Raw genomic sequence first — 27,578 nt, forward strand, 5'->3', positions numbered from 1 at the left:
CGCTGAGCGCTTCCTTTGACAAACCCGGGGCTGGGTTTTCCTTGCTGCCCGCAGTGTTAGCAGGCGATGGGTACTGAACGACGGAGGTGCAGGAAGGGAGAGTGCGGAACTAGTCCAGTATAAAGATATTTAGTAGGCAAAACTAGAACATAGTAGAGTAAGCCAACGTGTGGGGTTAATCAAGTTTTAAATTTTGGTTCCCAGAGTTACCCTTTCATTTTCTCTTAAAAGTTGCTTTATTTCTGCTCCTTGAATTTAGCAGGGCTTGTTCATCTAGTCACATTTTCAGTCTGGCTTTGCTGATTGCACCCCAATAGGTTAATTCGACGTGTTCCTCTTTCTTTTGGATTTTATTTAAATTGGTAATTTCATCTGGAGCAGTGTTTCTCAATCCAGACAGCCGAAAGAAGACAAGGCTATGCTGTTTTAACTAATGCTTGGGCTTGGGGAGGCTGAGAACCAAGGACCTATTCTAGAACAGTACCTCACAAACTTAATTTAGGATTGCTTTTCACTTTAAAAAAACTAAGACTACTAGGAAGCTTCTGTTTTTCTTATATATTGATACCCTTTCAGAAACTGAAACTGAAAATTTAAAAATATTAATTCACTTAAAATAGCCCATATAAAAATAACATTTTTAAATAAAAAGTAACTATTTTTCAAAACAAATGAGAATAGCCTTGTTTCTTATTTTTGAAAATCTCTTCAATTCCTGCCGTAATAAACGACAGCTGGATTTACATGGCTGCTTTTGTACCCAGTCTACTGCAATACCACACATCGTGGGGCTGTTGGAAAACTCCACTATGCACTGACAGAATCAGAGTGAAACAGACAAGTAACGTTTTAGTATTATTAAGAAAAGTTCTTAGGGGCGCCTGGGGCTCAGTCCGTTCAGCCTCGGACTTTGGTTTAGGTCATGAACTCGTGGTTCATGAGTTTGAGCCCGGTGTCCGGCTCTGTGCTGACAGCTCAGAGCTTGGAGTCGGTTTCTGATTCTGTGTCTCCCTCGCTTTCTCTGCCCCTCCCTTGCTCATTCTCTGTCTCCAAAAATAAATAAATGATGAAAAAAAAATTTTTTAAGTAAAGTTTTTATCTCATGGTGTCTCCGAGGAGGTCTTGATGACATCTATATGCATACCACAGTTTTGAGAATTCATCTGGAGTGTTACCAGGTTCAGGTCTGACTCTGGGCAAGTATATGCAGTAGACATACATCTATCCTGGACATGAGGTCTTGCTGTATTTTCTTTCACCTTGCTTTTTTTCACTTTGTACATCCTGGAAATCTTTCTGTAGTAGCATCTAATATACTCCTGATTTCTTTCTTTATAGCTTATTTGATGGTTTCTAATAAAGAGATCCTATTTTATCATCTCTTACTCTGTAGGAGTTAGTTGTTTGAACTTGAGGTTCTAGTTTTTTATCTTATGTGTGTTGTAACACTTTTAATACTACTTGTCACTAGTACAAAACCATATTTAGGCCAGGGTTCCAGAGCAGGAATTTTGTTTATATTTTGATTACCTCATACAAAAGCAGGTGGCAAGTCCTGCTGGTACCATTTTGGTGCTACCTTCCTTTCCATGGCAGCTTATTCGACCCTTAACTGGTTTTACGGCCAAATCTCTCCATTTTACATGCTGCTACCAGATTAAGCTTTCTGAAGCAATTGCATTAATTATTCCTAGGCTTAAAAGATTTAAAGTCTTCTCATTGCACGGATTTCAAAACCCTTTGTGAAATCCATGCAAATTCAAGACGTGATTGATGTTTTATCTGCAAAAATATGAATAATAAAAGAGGTTTCGGTCTCCTTTATAGGATATTAAAGTATTAACAAGCACACAGGGAGAAATTTAAGGGGGCACAGGGAATGCTTGAATCACATTCCAGGCAAGATTGTGTTCTTAAGGTGCCAAGAGAGGTCAAAGGAAGATCTCCGGTTCCAAGGAACATATATGTATCTCAGACAGAAAAGCAAGTGTTCTGTTGTTCCCCAGGCAAATTTTCTCTTCCTTCCTTTCTTGACTCCCTTTCCCCTGAAACCCCACTTTTGACCCTATAGTTGACAATGTTTATAGCACACTGCTTTATCATATCCTCAAGCTTATTTCTGACATATATTCATTGACAGAAGATAGCAAAAGTGAAAATACTTAGAAATGTAGCTTTTTACCTTAAGAGCTGTGGATCAGCTCTTTTCTAAAGTCTGACCTTAAAATGTTTCACCAGCTGCATTGCATTTTATTTACTGATTTTGGGATCAAAAAAAGTTCCGGTGATTTACATGTTGATATAAAAATACAGCATCTCAGGGCCTTTGAGCTGTTCACTCTGCTTTCCTTAGAAATCAGCATGGTTAGTTTCCTCTTAGTTCAGGTCTAGGGTCACCTCAGTAACCCTTTTTCTGGCTACCCTATTTCTCACACTTCCTGTCCAATTTCTTCCTTCACTTTTTTTTCCCTCTTAGCTTTTATCAACATATTTTACTTATTTGTGGCCTTCCTCTTCCACTGGAACATCAGGTCCATGAAGGTCTATTTTTAGCTGTTTTGTTCACCGCTTTACCCCTGGCATCCAAAACAGTGCGTGGCACAGAGTAGAAAGTCAATAAATATTTGTTGGCTGAATGCATGAAAGGACAACACAACCGCAAACATACCTCCAAACCATCTTTATTAAAGACTATCAATATAAAAATAGCTTCATTATATAGAATAGAGAAATACAACTCTAGAAAATTAAATCATTTTCACACAGTTTAGTGTATAGATTAAAGTTTTAATAACATTTAATAATGTATTTTAGAATATCCAAAGTATACATCCTTGTTCTCAAAGTGTTCAGTGCTGAATTTTTTTCTCAGATTTTCCCAACACTTTGTACAGTAGCAGGTATGATTTAGCTGGCTCCTGGGTTTTCAACCAATGGATAATAATAATAGATGGTGGTGGTAGTAGGAGTAGCTAACACTTTTACAGCGTGTGCACTGTGCAGGCACTATTTAGGGGGAACTTACACAGATAGCAAGTGTTATTCACAATATTATTTCCAAGAATTTTCAAAGCAGACAAACCTACTAAATTGGTTTCACAACTTTTACCATTTGTGTCAGAAATATAAAAAAGCAGGCACTGCAAATTTACTATCTTGCCAGTATGCATCATCATCAACAGTTTCTTGGCACAAATAAGAAACTCTCCTTTGCTAAGTACAGTTCTCTAACCCGACAGAAAGAAAACAAAGGAAGAAAGGGGAGGAGGGTGAAGGGTGGAAGGTGTAGAATCTAAAACATAATTTTGGGGGGGCTACAAGATATATGGTGATGATAAAATAGTACCTGGTATTTCCCAAAATTGATAGTTCTATAGTCTTTTGCATTCATAGTCTAGTAAAAGGGAACATTTGCAGGATGCTAATAATAAAATCCAACTTAAGAATGTTTCTGTATCTGCTAAAACATACCTCTGGGGTATCTGCACTTTTACTTTGTCCCTTTTTTTTAAATAAAGTGGCAGATAGGCAGTCATTGGCCAATAGTCAGATTGATCTTTCAGATGTGCATCTCAATAAATTTGGAAAATGGGCAGCTAGATTTAGTTACAATGCTTACTTCAATATCCATTTAGAGATGACAACCACAATGTTTGGTTTTATTTCCTAAAAATGCAATGTCTCTGCAACATGAACATTATGCTATACATCTACAAAGTAGCAAAGGATTTTCCTCTTATTAAGGTAAGTAGACTACTTTGTCTTTTTATTTTAGTTATTGAGTGGTGGTCTCAAGATTCTTTGACACCATTAAAGCAGTTCAAAAGACCAAAATTTCATTAAATGAAATTTTAAAAAGTCCCTTATAATAAAACCTGAGATATTTTAGTTCAGTCTGTTTGAAAAGCTGAGGGGATTAATAGCTGCATTTATTAATACATCTCAGTATTGAAAATAGCACATGGTGTTTGGGGGACATATTAAGAAATTTAAGACATTTAATAAATACTTATAAACAAAGTTCCTTAAACTAATTCAGTGGTAAAGAGTCTACCATTCTGACCAATACTGTGATCTTAAGGGGAGGATATTTTAAGCCATTTTGTACATTTCAAGAACCAAAGTTTCTTGCCTTGATTTCAATGTTAAATTTAAGGCCCACAAGTCACTAATAGGACAAATATAGTCATTTGCATTTTAAATACCTGGGTGAAAATTTCTCAAACTGATTACAGAGAGGTAACAGTGTTTCTTTTAAGACCAAATATTTCAGGGGCGCCTGAGTGGCTCAGTCGGTTGAGCAGCTGACTTCGGCTCAGGTCATGATCTCGCGGTCCGTGAGTTAGAGCCCTGCGTCGGGCTCTGTGCTGACGTCGGGCTCTGTGCTGACAGCTCAGACCTGGAGCCTGTTTCAGATTCTGTGTCTCCCTCTCTGACCCTTCCCCGTTCATGCTCTGTCTCTCTCTGTCTCAAAAATAAATAAACGTTAAAAAAAAATTAAAAAAAGACCAAATATTTCAAATGGTGCACCCACTATGTTTTACAGTTAATTCTAACCTGGAGGGCTCATGTTCCAGGCGTCTGAGGGGAAGGAAATAGAAACTGATTTTACATGTGTTGGCATAATTTTCCTTCCAAAGCTTAAGTCCTGAAGAAGAAAAAACCCAGTATTGTAGTCTTAAGGGCATCTGAGGCTTCAGGAGGATCCATTAGGTAAATGGTAATAAAAAATGCAGTTATTATGTTTTTCCTTCCTTCTCAATATACCAAATTGTCACAGTCAAAGAAAATTCTTATCTCATTAGTTTTCTTTCTCTACTAAAGGTCAAGTAAACTTTTGCTCATTAAGGTACCTCCCTCTGGGAAAACCCAACACATAATGAGACATATTTGTAAGGCAAAAATTAGTACTTAACAAGTCACCATAGGATTACTTTAATCCAAGTTTTTCAGTGTTTTTTAACATGATTAGGTTCGTAAAAAGATTTACATACAGCTGTCTTGAAATTCATGAACTATATAAAATGTGTGTGCATACCTGAATATATTTCAACAAAAAGAAAAATAATAAAAGTTTATGGACACTAAATAGTTTAAAAACTATATTCTGGACAAAACAGAGCTGATCTGAAAGAGTAAAGAGAATCAAATAAATAGAGAAAAAAGTTTAATTTTCATTCCTTAGTTCTTCTACCCCACAGTGAGGTATCTATTAAAGCACTTAAACTAAAGAAAAGTATTTGATCTAATAAGGAGTCAGTACTTGGACATTACAAATTTAGATACTGACGAGTAGGCAAGAAGAAAAAAAATTGCACATGTTACTTAAGAGGGACTTTAGAAGTCTCAATGCAGTCATCTCATTTATACATGAAGATTCTGAACTCAGAGAGGTACAAAAACTTGTTCATGGTCACAGCACTAATTAGTTACAGGACCCGGTCACATCCTCCAGTTTTGTGATTCTTTCACCAGATATCCTCATTAGTCTTGAGAAAAATACACAAGTGAATGTACTTATGAACTGTGTATTTTTCCAAGATAAATATTTCCTCAAGATAAATATTTCCTCTATTAATTTTAAATAAAACTTCACATTATTTCAAACTGGTCAATAAATTAACATTACATACAAAAATGGAAATAAGTTAAAAATCCCTTCTTATTTTGATCAAGTATCTTTTCAAAAGTCTGACAATACTACATAAGATTTAGTGCATCAAACCCAAGAGCATATTATCTCAATATTTAACATTATTATGTTCAAAACTGAACAGTTAAAAGAAGCTAAACCTTATCTTCTTGTGTATGTTTTCAGCAATCCTAACACTGTTCAATGTTCCATGCATAGTTGCTATGCATCAAGAAAACACAGCTACAAGGTTAATCCAAAGAACAATTTAAAAGCCATTTCTATGGCAATTTCTGTGACTGAATCATGAAAACAGACGTAAAGTTCTTGAAGTTTGGGACGAAGAAAGAGTCTCCTGTAGAGGAAAAGAACACACTCATTTCAGAAATTCAAAAAACAAAAATCAAAGGGAAAAAAACTCCAATCTTTTAATATATCTTATTTTTGTTTTTGAAAGAATTAGTAGTGAATTAAAAACCACTAGTCTAAATCTATAGTAGGGGGAAATACAGCTAGATTAATTTTTAAATAAATAATATATGTCTTAGGTCAATTATTTCTATTTTTCCAGAGTGTAAAAAGCCTATTTCATCAATATGTAATTACCATATCCCTCAGTTTTAAAATATTAAATGTAGTCATTATTATTACAATAAAGCCAGTTGATGTTAACATCATTAAGTACAATAGTTACTGAACACTGCCATTTACTTTCTAAATGTTAATTATTATTAAAACATTTTAAATATATGATTTGTTTTTGGAGATAGTATTCAATTGGAAATACCATTGAAACTTTGATTTTTTTAGAGAGTTAAAATTTTGATATATTTATGGGGCACCTAGGTGACTCAGTTGGTTAAGTGCCTGACTTCAGCTAAGGTCATGATCTCATGGCATGTAAATTTGAGCCTTGCGTCAGGCTCTGTGCTGACAACTCAGGGCCTGGAGCCTCCTTCTGATTCTGTGTCTCTATCTCTCTCTGCCCCTAGCCCTCTCACACTCTGTTGCTGTCTCTCTCTCTCAAAAATAAATGAACATTAAAAAAAATTAAAAAAATTTTTTTGATACATTTAGTGGACATTAGTATATACAAATCAAACTTTTAAATCAGAGATAGTTTGCCTGACTTCCTTAAATTTTTCTATTCTTTTTTTTTTTTTTTAATGTTTATTTATTTTTGAGAGAGAGAGACAGAGTGCAAGCGAAGGAGGGGTAGAGAGAGAGACACAAAATCTGAAGCAGGCTCCAGGCTCTGAGCTGTCAGCACAGAGCCTTATGTGGGGCTCGAACTCACGAACCGTGAAATCTTGACCTGATCCCAAGTTGGATGCTTAACTGACTAAGCCACCCAGGTGCTCCAAATTTATCTAGTATATACATATCTGCATCATCATAATTCAATACCTCTTGATTCTTTCTATTCCAATTGTTGTGAATGTAGTTAAGGCTCCACTGCACATGTGCATGTATGCCTAACTGTTCTTATCTCTGTTCTCTGTGTCTACACTACTCCCTTTCCTGCTCCTGGTGTAATCTTACAGTAGCACATCTCTAATCAGACTACACAGAGTTGAGCTTATGCTGATGCTCCTCCCAACTTTGGTTGATTACACAATCACAATCACAAGGAGTTTACTAAAAATATAGAGTCCCGCTATCCTCGATTCTGTTAGTGGGTCTGGGGTGGGCCACAGGCGTCTCTGATTTTAATAAGTGACTCAGGTGATTCAAAATCTTATGGACCAATACACAGGATTACTTCTTCCACCAATTTTTTTTAGGTTAAATTTTGTTTTTTATTTATTATTTATTAATTTAAATATAATTTATGTTTAAGTTAGCTAACATACAGTGTATACAGGGTACTCTTGGCTTCGGGAGTAAATTCACATGATTCATTGCTTACATACAACACCCAGTGCTCATCCCAACAAGTGCCCTCCTCAATGCCCATCACCCATTTTCCCCTCTCCCCCGCCCCTGTCAACCCTCAGTTTGTTCTCTGCATTTATGAGTCTCTTGTGGTTTGCCTCTCTCCCTCTCTGTTTGTAACTACTTTTTCCCCTTCTTTCCCCATGGTCTTCTGTTAAGTTTCTCAAATTCCACATATGAGTGAAAACACATGATATGTTTCTCTGACTTATTTCACTTAGCATAATACTCTCCAGTTCCATCCACATTGTTGCAAATGGCAAAATTTCATTCTTTCTCATTGCTGAGTAGTATTCCATTGTATATATATACCACATCTTCTTTATCCATTCATCAGTTGGTGAACATTTGGGCTCTTTCCATAATTTGGCTATTGTTGATAGTGCTGCTATAAACATCGGGATGCATGTGCCCCTGTGAATCAGCACTCTGTATCCTGTGGATAAATTCCTAGTGGTGCTATTGCTGGGTTGTAGGGTAATTCTGTTCTTAATTTTTTGAGGAAACTCTACACTGTTTCTAGAATGGCTGTACCAGATTGCATTTGCACCAGCAGTACAAGAGGGTTCCTGATTCTCCACATCCTTGTCAACATCTGTTGTTTCCTGAGTTGTTAATTTTAGCCATTCTGACCGGTGTAAGGTGGTATCTCAGTGTGGTTTTGATTTGTATTTCCAAGATGATGAGTGATGTTGAGCATTTTTTCATGTGTCTGTTGGCCATCTGGATGTCTTCTTTGTAAAAGTGTCTAGTCATGTCTTCTGCCCAATTCTTCACTGGATTATTTGTTTTTCCAGTGTTGAGTTTGGTAAGTTCTTTATAGATTTTGAATAATAACCTTTATCTGGTATGTCATTAGCAAATATCTTCTCCTATTCCGTCATTTGCCTTTTAGTTTTGTTGATTGTTTCCTTTGCTATGCAGAAGCTTTTTATCTTGAAGAGGTCCCAATAGTTCATTTTTGCTTTTATTTCCCTTGCCTGCAGAGATGTGCTGAGTAAGAAGTTGCTGCAACCTCAGTGCAAAGGTCAAAGAGGTTGTTGTCTGTTGTTCCCCTCCTCTAGGGTATTGATGGTCTCCTGTCTCACATTAGGTCTTATGTCCATTTTGAGTTTATTTTTGTGTATGGTGTAAGAAAGTGGCCCAGGTCCATTCTTCTGCATGTTGCTGTCCAGTTCTACCAGCACCATTTGCTAAAGAGACTGTCTTTTTTCCATTGGATACTCTTTCCTGCTTTGTCGAAGATGAGCTAGCCATATATTTGTGGGTCCAATTCTGGGTTCTCAATTCTATTCCATTGCTCTATGTGTCTGTTTTTGTTCCAATACCATGCTGTCTTGATGATTACAGCTTTGTAGCACAGGCTAAAGTCTGGGATGGTGATGCCTCCAGCTTTGGTTTTCTTTTTCAACATTATTCTAGCTATTCAGGGTCTTTTGTGGTTCCATACAAATTTTAGGATTGTTTATTCTAGTTCTGAGAATAATGCTGGTGCAATTTTAACTGGAATTGAATTGAACGTGTAGATTGCTTTGGGTAATATCGACATTTTAACAATATTTGTTCTTCCATTCCATGAGCATGGAATGTTTTCCCATTTCTTTGTGTCTTCTTCAATTTCTTTCATAAGTTTTCTATAGTTTTTAGCATATAGATCTTTTGCGTCTTTGGTTAGGTTTATTCCTAGGTATTTTATGATTCTTGGTGCAACTGTAAATGGGACTGATTTCTTGATTTCTCTTTCTGTTGCTTCATTATTGGTGTATAGAAATGCAACTGATCTGTACATTGATTGTACATACTGTGACTTTTCTGAATTCATGGATCAGTTCTAGCAGTTTTTTGGTGGAGTGTTTTGGGTTTTACATGTAGAGTATCATGTCATCTACAAAAAATGAAAGTTTGACTTCTTCCTTGCCAATTTGGATGCCTTTTATTTCATTTTTTTGTCTGATTGCTGAGGCTAGGACTTCCAACAGTATGTTAAACAACAGTGGTGAGAATGGACATCCCCACTGTGTTCCTGATCTCAGGGGGAAAGCTTTTAGGTTTTCTCCATTGAGGATGATATTAGCTGTAGGCCTTTCATATATGGCTTTTATGATGTTAAGGTATATTCCTTCTATCCCAACTTTCTTGAGGGTTTTTATTAAGAAAGGATGCTGTATTTTGTCAAATGCTTTTTCCACATCTATTGACAGGATCATATGGTTCTTATCTTTTCTTCTATTAATATGATGTATCACATTGATTGATTTGCAAATATTGAACCAGCCCTGCAGCCCAGGAATGAATTCCACTTGATCATGGTGAATCATTCTTTTAATATACTCTTGAATTAGATTTGCTAGTATCTTGTTGAGAATTTTTGCATCCATGTTCATCAGGAATATTGGCCTGTAATTCTCCTTTTTTAGTGGGATCTTTGGTTTGTGAATAAAGGAATGCTGGCTTCATAGAATGAGTCTGAAAGCTTTCCTTCTGTTTCTATTTTTTGGAAACACTTGAAAAGAATAGGTATTAATTCTGCTTTAAATGTCTGGTAGAATTCCCCTGGGAAGCCATCTGGCCCAGGACTCTTATTTGCTGGGAGATTTTTGATAACCTACCTATTCAATTTCTTCGCTGGTTATAGATCTGTTTAAATTTTCTATTTCTTCCTGTTTGAGTTTTGGGTGTCTAGGAATTTGTCCATTTCTTCCAGATTGTCCAGTTTCTTGGCGTATAATTTTTCACAGTATTCTCTAATAACTGTATTTCTGTGGTGTTGGTTGTGATCTTTCCTCTTTCATTCAAGATTTTATCTATTTGTGTTCTCTCTTTTCTTTTGGAGAGGCCTGGCTAGGGTTTTATCAATTTTGTTTATTCTTTCAAAAAACCAGCTCTTAGATTCATTGATCTGTTTTCACTGTTTTTTTTTTTAATTCTATATTGTTTATTTCTGCTTTAATCTTTATTATTTCTCTTCTGCTGGCTTTGGGGTTTCTTTGCTGCTCTGCTTCTAGTTCCTTTAAGTGTGAAGTTAGGTTTTGTATTTGGGATTTTTCTTGTTTCTTGAGATAGTCCTGGATTGCAAGGTATTTTCCTCTTAGGACTATCTTTGCTGCATCCTAAAGTCTTTGGACTGTCATGTTTTCATTTTCATTTGCTTCCATATATTTTTAAATTTCTCCTTTAATTGGCTGGTTGACCCATTCATTCTTTAGTACAATATTCTTTAACCTCCATGCATTTGGAGGCTTTCCAAATTTTTTCTTGTGGTTGATTTCAAGTTTCATAGCATCGTGGTCTGAAAATACTTATGGTATGATCTCAATTCTTTTATATTTATTCAGGGCTGTTTTGTGACCCAGTATATGATCTATTTTGGAGAATGTTCCATGTGCAGTTGAGAAGAATGTGTATACTGCTACTTTGGGATGAAAAGTTCTGAATATATCTGTCAAGTCCATCTAGTCCTGTGTATAATTCAAGGACATTGTTTCTTTATTGATTTTTCTGCCTATATGATCTGTCCATTGCTGTAAGGGGAGTATTAACATAACCTACGATTACCATATTGTTATCAATAAGATTGCTTATGTTTGTGATTAACTGATATATATATTTAGGTGCTCTCAAGTAGAGGACACAAACATTTACAACTGTTAGCTCTTCTTGATGGACAGACCCCTTAATTATGATAGAATGCCCTTCTTCATCTCTTTTTACAGTCTTTAGTTTAAAATCTAGTTTGTCTGAGACAAATATGGCTACTCCAGCTTTCTTTGGACTTCCAGTAGCATGATAGATGGCTCTCTATCCCCTCACTTTCAATCTGAAGGTGCCTCAGGTCTAAAATGAGTCTCTTGTAGACAGTATATAGATGGATCTTGGTTTTTTATCCATTATGATATCCTATGTCTTTTGATTGGGGCACTTAGTCCATTTACATTCAGATTGATTATTGAAAAATATGGATTTAGTGTCTTTGTGTTATCTGTAGGTTTCGTGCCTGTGGTGATGTCTCTGGTCCTTTGTAGTCTTTGTAGCATTCCACTCAGAGTCCCCCTTAGGATCTCCTGCAGATCTGGTTTAGTGGTCATTAACTCCTTCAGTTTTTGTTTGTCTGGGAAAGCCTTTATCTCTCCTTCTGTTCTGAAAGACAGCCTTGTTGGATAAAGGATTCTTGGATGCATATTTTATATTTCAGCACATTGGATATTTCCTGCCACTCTCTTCTGGACTGCCAAGTTTCAGCGGACAGGTCTGCTACTACCTTTATGTGTCTACCCTTGTAGGTTAAGACCCATTTGTCCCTAGCTGCTTAAAGAATTCTCTCTTTATCTTTGCATATTGCCAGTTTCACTATGATATTACATGATGAAGACCTGTTCTTGTTTATTCTGAAGGGAGTTCTCTGTGCCTCCTGAACTTGGATGTCTGCTTCCTTCCCCAGATTAGGGAAGTTCTCAGCTATAATTTGTTCAAATAAACCTTCTGCCCCTTTCTCTCTCTCTTTTTCCTCTGGAACTCCTATGATATGGGTAGATATTATTATATTTCATTGAATCATTTAGGTCTCTAATTCTCCCCTCGTGGCCTACTATTTTCTTATTCTCTTTTTCTTGGCTTCATCATTTTCCATAATTTATCTTCTATTTCAGTTATTCTCTCCTCTCCTTTCTCCATCCTTGCTGTCACTGTATCTAGTTTATTTTGCACCTCATTTACAGCATTTCTTAATTAATTGTGACTATTAGTTCCTTGATCTCTGAAGCAATAGATTCTCTGCTGTCTTCTATGCTTTTTTCAAGCCCAGCTATTAATCTTATGACTATTATTCTAAATTCTGCTCAGATATATTGTTTATATCTGTTTTGAGCAATTCTCTGGCTGTCACTTCTTCCTGGAATTTTTCTTAAGGAAAATCCTTCTGTTTCATAATTTTGGTTAGTTTTCTGCCTTTTACATGTTTTAATAGTTTGTTATGTGTCCTGCATCTGTGAGTACTACTATATCAAAAAGGGGTCATACACTGTCCAGGGCCTGGCCCTTCAGGAGGTGTTTTTGGAGTGTGTTGAGTGTTGTCTGTTGTTGTGACTCTGGTTGCTTTATCTTCCTATTTGTAGTGGTGGTTTGGACCTTCCACCAGGTGTGCTTTGATTTGTTCATTGAAATAACGTGGAAAAAATTAAGAAAGGGGGTGGTGGTGAAAGAAGCCTTATTTCACACAAAGAGAGAAATGACAGGGGTGGGGGAAAAAATGACCAGGCAAAGGTTCTGAGAAACTACATGGCTTAATTCAGAGAGAGAGAGAGAGAGAGAGAGAGGAAAATAAAGAGGAAGGAGATACAGAAGAGGTATAAAAAGAATAGATTAAAAATGTCATTGTCTGATGGTGCCTTGGAACTGGCGGCTGTGCTGGTCTAGAGGAGGGGCCTTCTGGTTCAGTCAGTGTCAGTCTCGCTCTGGTAGATATGCAGTTGCCAGGCACGGAGGGGTGGAATTTGGTATAAACAGGTCCTGCCTCCACTGGGGGTGCAGTGGGTGCTGTCTTGTTCCCTGAAGCCCCACCAAGTTGGTGATGGGGAGAAAAACGGTAACACCCCAATCTCCGCTCCCCTGCCGGGTGTCACAAACCACACTGTTGAGACAATCCTCATAGCACCGTGCAGGTGCGAGCAGCCTGTTTGTCCCACTCTGCAGTCTCCAACGCCTCTGAGGCACTTGGCTGGGATTCAAACTCCAATGTCTGAAAGGATCCTGCTCCATGTGCCCCATAGTGCCACTCCGCCCAGCTGACGAAAGGTCTCTGGCTGGTGCCTGCAGGGTCATTTGTCCTTGGAGTGGCAATATATCTTCTTCCCACAGCACTCGAAGGAGGGGACTGCTCTCCCAATGCACCTCTGAGTTCACTACCTAGTCAGGGCTGGCTCCCCTACCCCCAGGGGCCAGGTGCGGGTACCACACCAGTAGCCAGCTCTTCCATCAATTATTTACTGCAACTCAAAGAATGTTTAGTGGTTCAATATTTCGCTCAAAACTGAATTCCTGGGTCAGAAATTGGAGGCTCTCTGCAGTGGTCCTAACTTAGCTTTCCAGTCAATCTTTCATTTTATCTTTGTATATATCATTCCTTTACCATCCTGGCAAATCAGTCTACTCACTGTATGCCTTATGATTTCCCTTGTTTCGGTCTTTCTTCATCCCATCCTTTTCCTAGAATGTTCTATCCAAATCCAATTCATTTTCAAACTAGGCCAAATGGAATCTATAAGCCTTTCTTTGTAATCCCAACATAGGTTTTCACCCCTTCCTCAGAACTCCCATAGTGTTTGGTTGTATCAACTAATTCATTCTATCTATCTAAAAAAAATCTATATATCCATAAATAAATAAATAAATAAATAAATATATATATATATATATATATGTTTGAGCATATTTTGTATTTCTTCTTCTAGATGTAAGACTGCTGATAGCTGTGACTTTATCTTCGTGTTTGCCATACCACCCTCCCACTATCACATTTTGCCAAGCACAACTCCATTTACTCAATTGTTACATATTTATCAAGTGACTATGTACAATGCTGTTGCAAGCACCAGTAGTGGACAAGACGGATACAATTCCTGACCTCATAAAGCTAATTTTCTAGTGAAGGGGAGGAAGACCATATACAAACAAGAAAATAAACAATAACTGAGAGGGAGGGAAACCATAAGAGACTTCAAAATACAGAGGGCAAACTGAGGGTTGATGGGGGTGGGGTAAATGGGTGAGGGCATCAAGGAGAGAATTTGTTGGGATGAGCACTGGGTGTTATATGTAAGTGATGAATCATTGGGTTCTACTCCTGAAACTAACACTACACTTTATGTTAACTAACTTGAGAATAAAACCCATGGATCCTCTTTTTGAGGCCAACATTGATCTGAATATCAAGGAGCAAGACATACAAAGGTTAAGAGGTAGAACATTTCACACAGAAGGACTAGCAGGAACGAGATTCAACGGATGCCAGTGTGGCTGTGCACAGTGGGCGGAGAAGGAATGATAGATGGAAACAAGTGGGCAGGAGCTAGGTCAGGCAGGGTCTTGTAGTTGGTGGGTGGGGTGGGGAGAAAGAAGAAGGAAGAGGTAAAGAAAGGAGGAGACAGGGAAGAAAAGAAGTAGGGATGGATAGAAGGAAATAGTAAAATTGTGGAATCATTATCTTTTAGTGTATTAGTAGTATAATTTTATAAGATAACAAAATCAGCTTTTTTTAATAGAAAAAGACAACAGTCAGAAAGACAAATACCACATGATTTCACTTAAATGTAGAATTTAAGAAACAAAACAAAGAAGAAAAAGAGACAAACTGAAAAACAGTCTCTTAAATACAGAGAACAAATTGGTGGTTGAGAGAGGGGAGGTGGGTGGGAGACGGGTGAGATAGGTAAAGGGGATGAGGAGTACACTTATCATGATGAACACTGAGTAATGTGTACAATTGTTGAATCATTATATTGTATGCCTAAAACTAATATAACACTGTGTGTTAATTATACTTGAATTTAAAAATACATTAACAAAAAGAAAGAGTAAAAAGAGAAATTCTTGGGAGGAATTTAAGGAGATGGTAAATAAAGCAAAATTCTAAAGTCTATTAAAATATTATAGTTGGATTAATAATTCCACGCCTACATCTTTTTTTTTAAAAATTTTTTTTTAACGTTTATTTATTCTTGAGACAGAGAGAGACAGAGCATGAACGAGGGAGGGTCAGAAAGAGGGAGACACAGAATCCGAAACAGGCTCCAGGCTCTGAGCTGTCAGCACAGAGCCCGACGCGGGGCTCGAACTCACGGACCGCGAGATCATGACCTGAGCTGAAGTCGGCCACTTAACCGACTGAGCCACCTAGGCGCCCCGTCCACGCCTACATCTTAAAATGCTTATCTCTTTTACTGCTTTTCTAACATTTTACTTCACTTTCAAATACTTTTTTTCCCCACTTACCCTACTACCCAGTAAGCCATAACTGGTGGTGTTTTTCTCTGATCTGTCCACTTTTCAGGTGAGCATTCAAACAACACACCATGTTCTTTCACAGGGTGAAGAGAAGATACTGAATTTGTAGAACCTGAATGATCTTCACCATTTAGTGCTTTCTTTTTCTGTAAATTAAATAAGTATTATTAGTATTCACTGGTATTAATGTTACTTTAAAATGTTTTCACACAGAGATTTGAATTGACTGATCCTAATACTTAAGTGCCTAGAATGACACTCTTCTCATCGGTGGGAAAATTTTTATTCTTCTTCATACTTAGTATAAATACCATTTCCTAAAAAAGACTTTATAGATAAAGTGTCCTTGAAATCTCCCAGAAAACATTTTGCTCACAGCCCTATATTATTAGTATTTATATTAATTATATTAGCAGTTTATAGATCTGTCTTCTCCAGTAGACTATATGCTTTTTGCTAGGGCAGAGACAATATGATATTCATATTTGTATGTTTTGAAGCAGCAGGGCCAGGTACATAGTAGGTGCTTAATAAATAGATTACTAATGAATAGGTTACTAAATTAATAGATGATTTTGTAATATACTTAAAACAGTATTGTCTCTTCCTTTCTTAAAGTTTATTTATTTATTTTTTAGAGAGAAAGCAAGAACGCATGCATGAGCCGGGTAAGGGCGGACAGAGAGAGAGAGAGAGAGAGAGAGAGAGAGAGAATCCCAAGCAGGCTGCAGGCTGTCTGCATGGAACTCAACATGGGACTCAATCTCACAAACTATAGGATCATGACCTGAGCCCAAGTCAAGAGATGGCTGCCTAACCCACAGAGCTATCTAGGTGCCTGTGGTCTCTTCTTTCATGCATACTCTAAATTTCCCATTGATTAAATCATTAGCAAAAGAATGACTCATTTGGAAAAAAAAAAAAAGACTCTTTGTAAGGCTCAGGCTAAAATCATGGAGTGATCCTGGATTCTTCTCTTTCTCTGAAAATCCTTACCTAATATGTCAACAGATCCTTTTGGCTCACCCTCCAAAATACATCCAGAATCCAGAAGCCACTATCATCTTGCTTTGAGAATTTCTATAGCCTCCTAATGGAAATTCCTGGTCCCTGCCTCTACCCTTGCTACACTACAGAGCTTGTTCTTGGCACAGTAGTAGCTCAAGTGATCCTTTCAAAAATTTAGGATCATGTCCTTCCTCTGCTCAGAACTGAGAGCTTCCTATCTCCTTCAGAGCAACCCCAAAGTCCTTAAATATATCAGGCCATGTGCGATTTGGCCCTGCCAACCTTTGCCATCTCAACTCCTACCACCCTCCTCCCTGATGGCTCCAGCATTCTCAGCCACTCCTACTTCTGTGGCTTTGCAATTGCACTTGTACTTGTTTTCTCTGTCTGGAAACCCTGCCTTCAGATCGTTTCCTCACTTCATTCAGGTCTTTGTTCAAATATTACCTATCTTATTATTCCTGTTAAACTTATCCTACCTGACATATTATACGACTTGCCAATTAATTCGTCTTCTCCATTAGATATAGGTTTTGGTAGAATAGGCCGTTAGTTAAACGTGAGCAGGAGGCAAAGGCAGTGATAAATAGGTGACACATTAGAAGCCTAAGGGCATCACATCCTGACTTGTTGGCTTTTAATATCCTGGCCTTAAATTAAGGCATCCAATGCCCAGGAGCTGATAGACCAAGAGCCAAAGCTCTCCTCTTCCACCTCTCTCTGCCCCAGGGTAACCTACAGCTTCATTATAATATATTTACATTGTGGTTTCAACCTCTACACTCCCCACCAAGGAGGAAGATGGCCATGACAGTTGTGGCAAGAACCCTGCAGAGCCCAAAACTCCCCTTTCCAACCAGAGACTGTCCTGGCTATGACCCATAACCTACACAAACATAAAAAGAAAAGAGACCCCTAACCCAGGTGCAGCTACCACCTCTGGGCCTGCCAACTCTCCCACCTTGCCAGTGTACTGCCCTTAATAAACTGTTTTAAATAAATAAATAAATAAATAAATAAATAAGCAAACTGTTTTATGCTTGCTACCTTCCTCCTTGTTGTCTTTATTTGAACACAGATCCTCATGTAAATCTTTCTGGAATACAAGAACCCAGACCTCCCTTCACACAATGTAGACTCTTCCACTGGTAATAGCTTCATGAAGAAAGGGACTTTGTTCACTGCTGTATCCCCAGCACCAGAACAGTGTCTGGTACACAGTAGATACCTCAATAGTTCAGTAATATGGAAAAGGCTAATTTACATTACTAAGCATTGTAATACATTGCAGTACTAAGCGTACTTACGCAAATGCTTATGCGTAATATTTATATTACATAAGACATAATAGTGTATAGTCGTACATAATATTAGTTCTAGGACTAATCCTCTATGGTCCTCAACTGTCCGAAAGAGCTTAATCACCAAGCCTTGAGAAACCAGCAACCATTGCCTGAACTTGTACCTCTTCTCGCACCGGGCCCATCTTAACCTAGGGGTTTCTATTGTGAAACTATACCTGGCATCTGGTTCTTACCTCAGGGCCATCAAATTCTTGACTCCAATCCTTCAACCCTCTCAAATGGGACATCTCGATGGACTAATGACTGATCAGCCCATGATCACACATAACTGTGGTGTCATGCATTTGGTATTTTTTAATTTTTAGGAGGGGAACTTGCTATGACTCAGCTATGACCGTAAAGGTCTGGATGCAGTCAAATATCTTGTAGCTGGGCTTATTCTCTATGCGGGGTCTCCACACGCATACAAATAAGGTGCAATTCAGTCAATGGTTACAGGACATATACTCCAATTCCTAACGTCTCACGGGACACGGCGCGCATGCACCCACGTATACGCACACACGCATACACGTATACACGTACACTCACGTTTACACATACGCATATATGCATTATACATGCAAACACTTTAATTTAGTAAATAACTAGCTTAACCAAATCCCCCTTACCCTCCGTTAACCTTATTAGTAAAAATACGCGTTTATTACTGTCCTACCAAACCCCAAAAACAAGACTAAACCTGTACCTAAATATAAGGCCTAAGAAGCAACATTTATAAATTCACCAAATCCCTGTTATTACTAACTACTAATACTAATTTATATCTCTGTTCGCAGCTATCTATAGATACACTAACCTAAGCTCTAATTCATCCCTATCGAGCAATATTTTTCCCACACCTAATCAACTTAATACAATACTTCCTCCCCGTTAATGTAGCTTAAATATACAAAGCAAGGCACTGAAAATGCCTAGATGAGTCGTCAGACTCCATAAACACAAAGGTTTGGTCCTGGCCTTTCCATTAGTTATTAATAAGATTACACATGCAAGCCTCCGTACCCCGGTGAAAATGCCCTCGAGGTCACTCAGCGACCTAAAGGAGCTGGTATCAAGCACACAACCACTTAACTCATGACACCTTGCTCAGCCACACCCCCAAGGGATACAGCAGTGATAAAAATTAAGCTATGAATGAAAGTTCGACTAAGCTATATTAAACAAGGGTTGGTAAATTTCGTGCCAGCCACCGCGGTCATAAGATTAACCCAAACTAATAGACCCACGGCGTAAAGCGTGTTATAGAGAAAAACTCACACTAAAGTTAAACCTTAACTAGGCTGTAAAAAGCTACAATTAACGTAAAAATACAGCACAAAAGTAACTTTAACATCTCCGACCACACGATAGCTAAGACCCAAACTGGGATTAGATACCCCACTATGCTTAGCCCTAAACCTAGATAGTTTAACTAAACAAAACTATCCGCCAGAGAACTACTAGCAACAGCTTAAAACTCAAAGGACTTGGCGGTGCTTTATATCCCTCTAGAGGAGCCTGTTCTATAATCGATAAACCCCAATATACCTCACCATCTCTTGCTAAATCAGCCTATATACCACCATCTTCAGCAAACCCTAAAAAGGGAAGAAAAGTAAGCACAAGTATCTTAACCCAAAAAAGTTAGGTCAATGTGTAGCCCATGATATGGGAAGCAATGGGCTACATTTTCTATAACTAGAATACCCACGAAAATCCTTATGAAACTAAGGACTAAAGGAGGATTTAGTAGTAAATTGAGAATAGAGAGCTCAATTGAATTGGGCCATGAAGCACGCACACACCGCCTGTCACCCTCCTCAAGTGACAAAAACCCTTAAAAAAAAACTATTCAAACCACTAAACCCACAAGAGGAGACAAGTTGTAACAAGGTAAGCATACTGGAAAGTGTGCTTGGATAAACAAGATGTAGCTTAAACAAAGCATCTGGCTTACACCCAGAAGATTTCATATTAAACTGACCATCTTGAGCCAAAGCTAGCCCAAACACCCATAAATTAAATTAACATTAGACAATAAAATAAAACAGTTACCCTTAAAAGTATAGGAGATAGAAATTTAACTTGGCGCTATAGAGAGAGTACTGCAAGGGAAAGATGAAAGAAAAATTAAAAGCAGTACACAGCAAAGATTACCCCTTGTACCTTTTGCATAATGAATTAGCTAGAACAACCTAACAAAGAGAACTTTAGCTAGGTCTCCCGAAACCAGATGAGCTACCCATGAACAATCTTTATAGGATGAACTCGTCTATGTTGCAAAATGGTGAGATTTGTGGGTAGAGGTGAAAAGCCTAACGAGCCTGGTGATAGCTGGTTACCCAGAACAGAATTTTAGTTCAACTTTAAACTTACCCCCAAAACCTCCTAAAATTCTAATGTAAGTTTAAAATATAATCTAAAAAGGTACAGCTTTTTAGAACTAGGATACAGCCTTCCTTAGAGAGTAAGCATAAACATAAACCATAGTTGGCTTAAAAGCAGCCATCAATTAAGAAAGTGTTCAAGCTCAACAATCAAAACACCTTAATGTCAAAAAATGCAACCAACTCCTAACTCAATACTGGGTCAATCTATTCAATAATAGAAGCAATAATGCTAATATAAGTAACAAGAAATACTTCTCCTTGCATAAGCTTATATCAGAGCGGATAACCACTGATAGTTAACGACAAGATAAATATAACCTAACCATAAACCAAATATCAAACCAATTGTTAACCCAACACAGGTATGCAAATAAGGAAAGATTAAAAGAAGTAAAAGGAACTCGGCAAACACAAGCCCCGCCTGTTTACCAAAAACATCACCTCTAGCATTTCTAGTATTAGAGGCAGTGCCTGCCTGGTGACATTAGTTAAACGGCCTCGGTATCCTGACCGCGCAAAGGTAGCATAATCACTTGTTCCCTAAATAGGGACTTGTACGAATGGCCACAGGAGGGCTTTACTGTCTCTTACTTCCAATCCGTGAAATTGACCTTCCCGTGAAGAGGTGGGAATATAACAATAAGACGAGAAGACCCTTATGGAGCTTTAATTAACTGGCTCAAAGAGACCTCATCAATCAACCAACAGGGACAACAGACCTCTACATGAGTAATACTTATTTTGCGTCATGAGTATTACATGAATAAATTAATGAGACATTCCTTTATAGAATCAACCAGTTATGTTACAAGGAAAGGGGGATCGTAAGACCACAAAGCACACAGAGATATATGGTCAGACATAACATTTTGCTGAATACTAATTTCTGATAGCTCAAAGAAGAAATCCTATCAGACACAGAATTTATTGCTGAACAAGTTCTAAGACATAATTCAGCCCACTTACTTTACAGTAAGGAAATAGGAAGAGTTGAGGGTCAGTCCAGGATTCCTTATTCCCAGTCCAATGTTCTACTTTAAACCCAAGTTCTTCACAAACTTAGCATTCTTAACACACATATTGCTGTATACATTACTAGCATCTTCAGAGAGGGTTTTGTGGTTTTTTATTTTTTAATTTTTTTTGGCTGTATGATATTTGACCACTGACAAGTGAACTGCTGTATGTTTATCCTTTTCCAGAAATCAACACATACTTTTCCCTGCCATTAAGATAATCTAATTGATTTTTTAATTATATACAACATTACTACTTTCCAGAGGTATAATATTAAATGAAACTTCATCCTGGATTAAAAAGCAAGCAAGCAAGCAAGCAAGAAATGAAACAAGTGTCTGAAACATTTACAACAGTCTTGTGTCTACTGCTATATTTTACCCTATTATATTACAAAATACCTTATATTACTGATGGAATACTTAAAGAATTATCAGAGTTACCAACAGGTAGATACTACTGTGCAAGTAATGGTTGACTCACAAATGTCAAATATGGAGGCTAATTTACATTACAAACTACCATATTCTACTTTGCTGTAGAAGAACACAGGTCCACCATTTTCTGAAATAGTAACCCAGGACATCAAACTCAGTATTATGAAACAAAGCTTTGAAGTTAAATACGGTGAGTATAATCCTTTGGGCACTCAAGTTAGATTGGGTGCTCTAGTTAGATTGGGTGATTGTTACAAAATTTTTAAATAAAAACTGTAATTATTGGGCATACTGATTAAAGACCTTTTAGAGATAATATTTAGAGATCTGGGAACAAAACAGAAAAGTATACTTATGGCAGTATCCTACCTCTTCTACCAATGTCTGTTGGAAAATTGCACGAATGGAGAGACAACACTGATGGAAATTCTTTATTAGTTGAGGGTGGATAGAGCCACTTAGCTGTGCCACTTCTTCATGGGTAGGAGTAATAAAGATCCCTTGCACAGTTTCTAAGGCAACATAGTGGAAAAGTGTGTTCTCAGGACCAGATGTCAATCTTGAAAAGAACAAAAGAAAGAAAAAAATATTTAAGTAAGCTTAAAAATATTCCTTCATTTTGAATGTTTATAGACTCCTAAGTTTTTATCTACAATATAATATTAGGAGTGTAATTAGGACAGGGAAACTAGTACAAATATTTAATTCCCATTTCCTCCTTAACTAAAGTACAGCTAGGGTTATTATCAATGCGTTAATGGAGGCAAATACTACATGGTATGTGAGGATAAACACCAATTGCAAACCACTTAATTATTCCTTTGCTAAACAACCCAAATTGGCTAAACCCTTCTTTTTCCATGGTTGGTAATAAATAACTCAGCCCCTGTCTGGCCCAGATACCTACAAGTCATAAATAAGGTATCAGTCCAGAGTGGACCACATACAAGAACACCTTCCAACAAAATGAACACATTTAAGTTTGTAGCATAACAGTCAGACTGATGATCCTGAAGAAAAATAAAATTATTATTAGTGACTGCAAAACTGGGTTAATAATCTAGAATACTATGACAATTACTGGTAGTATTCTACTATTCATCATCACCGTCTTCCTTCCCTTACATGTTCTCTTACTATTTTCATTTCTCCATTCTTTCTTCCCCTATTTAGGTCTCAGACAAGTCAGTAGAATCTATAAATATTTATTTCTACCAATGGTAAGAAGAGCTAAAGAATAACAATGATAGCAACAACAAAATACTAATAGTATCACATACTGAATGCCCTCTCTGTGCCTGGGGTGGGAGGGGGGCTTTAAAATACCTTAGTCTTAATTCTCACAATGATCTTGTGAGATATTAAATAGTATTACTCCCCTCATTTTAACCACGAGGAAATGAGTGTTCAGAGATCTCAGATTAACTTGCTTGAGGTCACACAGCTAAGTGGCTGAGCTAAGCTAACTCTGAAGCTTACTCCACTATCCCTTACTTTTTCCTTTCTACTGATGACTTCTGACAGGCAATCTTTAAACATATGGACAGCAATTCTCCATTTGCATTTCAAACACTCAAGCTGCCCCCATTCTAATTCTGATGTCTATTTTTAAAACATTCTCTCAGTTGATTTTTTTTCCAGCCATAAGCACAGAGGCAGAGAAAAGGCATGTAACATCTCTTAGCCTGGATACTGCCTTTGATCATCCATGCTAGTTAAAATCCTGTTAAACTCTTAATTAGGAGGCATGATCAGAATAATTTCTCCTTCTTATTAGTGATTTATGGCTTTGGTTCTTTTTTCAGACCAGGGATAGACCAGAAAGGAGATCATCTGCAAATTTTTCTCATACTTTTCTAGAAGGTGGCTGGCTCATTAACAACTCAACTGGTGGCTGATCTTTTTCAATTAGTAACTCAAATAATCAAGAAGAGAGGAATTTTGATTATTCAAAAAGGAAAATAAATTAAAACATACATTTTATTTTAAGAGGTCTTCAAAATTAAGAAAAGGTACAGAACAGAAACAATTCTTTAAAAAGAGAAATTAATAAGATTCCTTTTTAGGGAGGTTTAGAATCAACATTTTTGTTGTCTTTTTTAACTTTCTCTCTCTCTCAAAAAAAAAAAATCCACAACACAGTGAGGAAATTTAGCTCTTGAAAATCATAAACTCATTCAGAGTATATTAACTCAGTGGATACACCGCAAGTTTAAAAATCATCAAACAATTGCCCAATGGGAAAACAAAATATTTGTGAAAGCATAGATTAAGTCATTTATTATTGAGAAAGGTCACTCCTGCAGCAGAAAATGGATTCATGGTAGGCTGGGAGTTGGGAGACTGTTGCAGTAAAACAGGTAAGACAATGGGAGCCTGATCTACAGTAGGAACAATAGGGGTTGAATGGAATAAATAATTATTAGAATGTAGAGTATAGGACTTGGTTATTAAATGAACTGTTTTATGTATATTATTTTTAATATGTTATATATTTTTATTTTACAAAAGTGTATACACAGAAATTAGGATAATCTACACTGGCTTATTTCATACTTTTAAAATTAACTACATAGTATGAACATTTTTCATGTCAATAAAGAAAATAAATATGCATCTGTAGCATCTTTAAAAAAATTTTTTTTAATGTTTCATTTTTTTATTTTGAGAGAGAGAGAGAGAGAGTACGAGTGGGAGAGGAGCAGGGGGAGAGGGAGAGAGAGAATCCCAAGCAGACTCCATGCTCAGCACGGAGCCCCAGGCAGGGCTCGATCTCATGACCCGGAGATCATGACCTAAGCCAATATCAAGAGTCTGATGCTTAACCAACTGAGCCACCCAGGCACCTCTGTAGGATCTTTTTAAATAGACAGCCTATGATTTACATTGTATATGAATTTATGTTCAAGCCTGAACTTGTAAAACATTTTCTTTTCTAGAGATAAGGTAAAAATAACACACACACATTTAAAAAGTAAGATGTGGGGGTAATAAAATTTCAGAGTGGTAGTTGTTAAATAGAAGACGAGGGTTTGGGAAAGTATTTCAAAGCTCTACAAAAGGTTTGATTTAGATTTGTTTAAAAAACATTTTTAACTATTAAAAAACTAACCATAGTTTTTGAAGGCATTAAATTTAACACATTAGATTCCCATTACATTATTTTATGCAGACAAGTTACCTTGTTTTTGCTCTAACGTCAGGAAAAAAAAGCCGTTTCTGACAACTCTGTGACATATATATTTGAACTTATTATAAAATGTTTTGGGGTGCCTGGGTGGTTCAGTTGATTAAGCGTCCAACTCTTGATTTCGGCTCAGGTCATTATCCCATGGTTTGTGAGTTTGAGCCCTACGTCCAGCTCTATGCTGACTGTGTAGAGCCTGCTTGGGATTCTCTTTCTCCCCCTCTCTTTCTGTCTCTGTCTCTGTCTCTGTCTCTGTCTCTGTCTCTCTCTCTCAAAGATAAATCAATAAACATAAAAAATAAATAAACATTAACAAAAAAATAAACATTCATAATCTTTAAAAAGATGTTTCATGATTAAGAAAGTAATAGTGCTGAACTTTTTTTGTGTGATTTATGTGTCTGCTTATTCAAATAGAAGTGTGCAATGGAGTTTGTTATACTAACTGATCCCACACATGCCATCATAATTAAACATCAGGCAAAGCTCAGACAGCTCGTCACCACATGATAGTTGCACAAGAAGTGAATACGTAATATTTTACATTTTAATAATTACAGAGTTTAATAATTATAGACATTTTATGTTTTAATAATTATAGACATGCTCTTCTCACTCCGTTCCTTTTACTTCAGAATTCCTACTTAATGTAAGTTTGAGGTTTCATTTCTTTCCTAAAATGGGTGTTATAGGCTCAGTTCCTACCCCCGGACTCAGAGGGAGATGCAGCAAGGAAGTTTACTAGGGAGAACTATGGGGAACAACACTTGTGGGAGGAAGTCCCACAAGTGTGGGAGGAAGCAGGATTGAGCAGAGGGAAAAGCTGAACCACACTGCAGTTGAAACAAAATCTCAGCAGATACCACTTGGAACTATGAGATTGGATGGCATTTTAGAGTTGTCTCGAATTTAGGCCAAGTCTTTGTATTCAACTTATCTATTAGTCCTTAGATGTGGGCTATTTCTAGGGAGAAATTGTCATCTTGGCTGAGTCAATAAACTTCCAAGCAGAACAAGAGACTCAGCTGTGAGTAGTTAGCAGCCATTATCCCCAAACACTGGAAGGAGTACCCTGGGCTATGGAATATCTGTGCAGCAGACTGCAGCATCCACCAAAGTCTAAAAACAGTAAATACTATAATAAAAAAATTAGACATACAAAAGGGAGGTTACCTGTGGAAAAGAGATAAGAGGGGACTTTCACATTTTGAAACATCACTCTGTTTTTTTATCTCTTATAATAGGAGTACAGGTTCCCTATTGTATAATGAAAAACATTAGTGAATTAGCATGGACATTACCTTTAATATGTAAGATATATCACAATTACATTTTTGAGTTAAATCTCTATATGTTATGGATTTGTACTTTCTTACTGTAAAGTTTGCTTGAAGACACATGTTTTAAAAAAAAGAATACAAAGATGCTTCTTACTTCATTGTGTTATATATTTCCAGTTCTTTATCTGAAAAGTCCTTTTTCAAGTTCCCCAAATGAAATGGATTTGGAAGAGCAGACTTCCGTTTAGTGACCTGAAAAATGCAGTTAAGTAGATCAGTTTGCATCTAAGAATGGAATCAAACAGCAGAAATAATGTAAAAACTGAAAACTTTCTAAGAGAACTATTTAGTATTTTGCAATGTTTCCTTTAAATATGTTTGAGGCTAACTTATACCTCCTGGCTTATTCTTCGCTAACAGTGACCTAGGGCCATGTCATAGAAGGATGTCATAGTTCTTCCTGAAAATCTACCAGAGCCACTATCAAGTTTTGTTACACTTTTTTTTTTCATTTTTTTTTCTTTTCTTTATCTTAGAGAGAGAGAAAGAGAGTGTGAGAGGGGAAGAGGGGCAGAGGGAGAAAGAAAATCTCAAGTAGGCTCCATCCATGTTCAGTACAGAGCCCAATGTGGGGCTTGATCCCACAACCCTGGGGTCATGACTTGTGCCAAAACCAATCAAATGAGCTGCCCATGTGCCCCAAGTTTTGTTATATTTTATGTGTAAATGTGCTTGTCTCCCTCTCTAGACTTTGCATTCCTCAAAGGCAGGGGCTATGTCTTACCCATCTTTGTATTTCTTCTGTATAGCATGGCCCTTGGCACATAATAGGTGTTCAATCAAATTTGTTGAATGGCTCAATTATAGAGATTATTTAATTTCTCTTCAGAGTTATTCATGGCTTCTTAAGCCTACTACTTCTTAAACTATGTTTCCTACCAATTTCACCAACTGGGATAATGAATATATAGGACGAATGCGGGTATTTTCTAAATATATCCACTTCAGACTCCAAGACTGCTGTATTGTTTGGAATTAGAAGATGGAAGCTATGGCTATTTATGCCATGACACTCAGAATCTCATATTTTATTGGTGCCCCTTCTCAGATTCTATCTTATTCATGTCTTGTCTGACATCACTTCCAACAATCCAAATGACAAGCAAGTTTCAAAAGTGTTCTGAAAGTAGAGCATCACTAGAATAGTAGAAGACCTCCCGGGGTGATTACTTTGATGATCATTTGGATACATTATTGTATCCAAAAACATGGAAAAAGGATAAAAATAAACAATCTGAAAAATGAACATTCTCTTTGTTTTATAATCACATTTTAAATTATTGACAAT

The 27,578-nt window shown here is 37.1% G+C and overlaps 1 protein-coding gene and 1 long non-coding RNA gene across 3 annotated transcripts in view; one reads left to right on the plus strand and one right to left on the minus strand.

Moving 5' to 3' along the window:
- Positions 1-2,665: 2,665 nt before the first annotated feature.
- INTU (inturned planar cell polarity protein) overlaps positions 2,666-27,578 on the minus strand; it is a 101,553-nt gene continuing 76,640 nt past the window's right edge. For both annotated transcript variants that reach the window (XM_043568837.1, XM_043568830.1), the window contains exons 13-16: positions 26,385-26,482; positions 22,133-22,322; positions 15,554-15,711; positions 2,666-5,987 (exon numbers count right to left, since the gene is read on the minus strand). In XM_043568837.1, the coding sequence (XP_043424772.1) occupies positions 5,876-5,987; positions 15,554-15,711; positions 22,133-22,322; positions 26,385-26,482 (558 nt within the window). In that variant the 3' untranslated portion in view covers positions 2,666-5,875. The remainder of the gene's footprint in view (positions 5,988-15,553; positions 15,712-22,132; positions 22,323-26,384; positions 26,483-27,578) is intronic.
- LOC122476316 lies at positions 2,988-26,801 on the plus strand. Its single transcript, XR_006295455.1, has 4 exons — positions 2,988-2,997; positions 13,011-13,020; positions 18,835-19,729; positions 26,769-26,801. It is a non-coding gene; the product is annotated as an uncharacterized LOC122476316 (long non-coding RNA).

The sequence above is a fragment of the Prionailurus bengalensis genome, chromosome B1 (assembly GCF_016509475.1).
Source record: "Prionailurus bengalensis isolate Pbe53 chromosome B1, Fcat_Pben_1.1_paternal_pri, whole genome shotgun sequence".
Classification (NCBI taxonomy): Eukaryota; Metazoa; Chordata; class Mammalia; order Carnivora; family Felidae; genus Prionailurus; species Prionailurus bengalensis.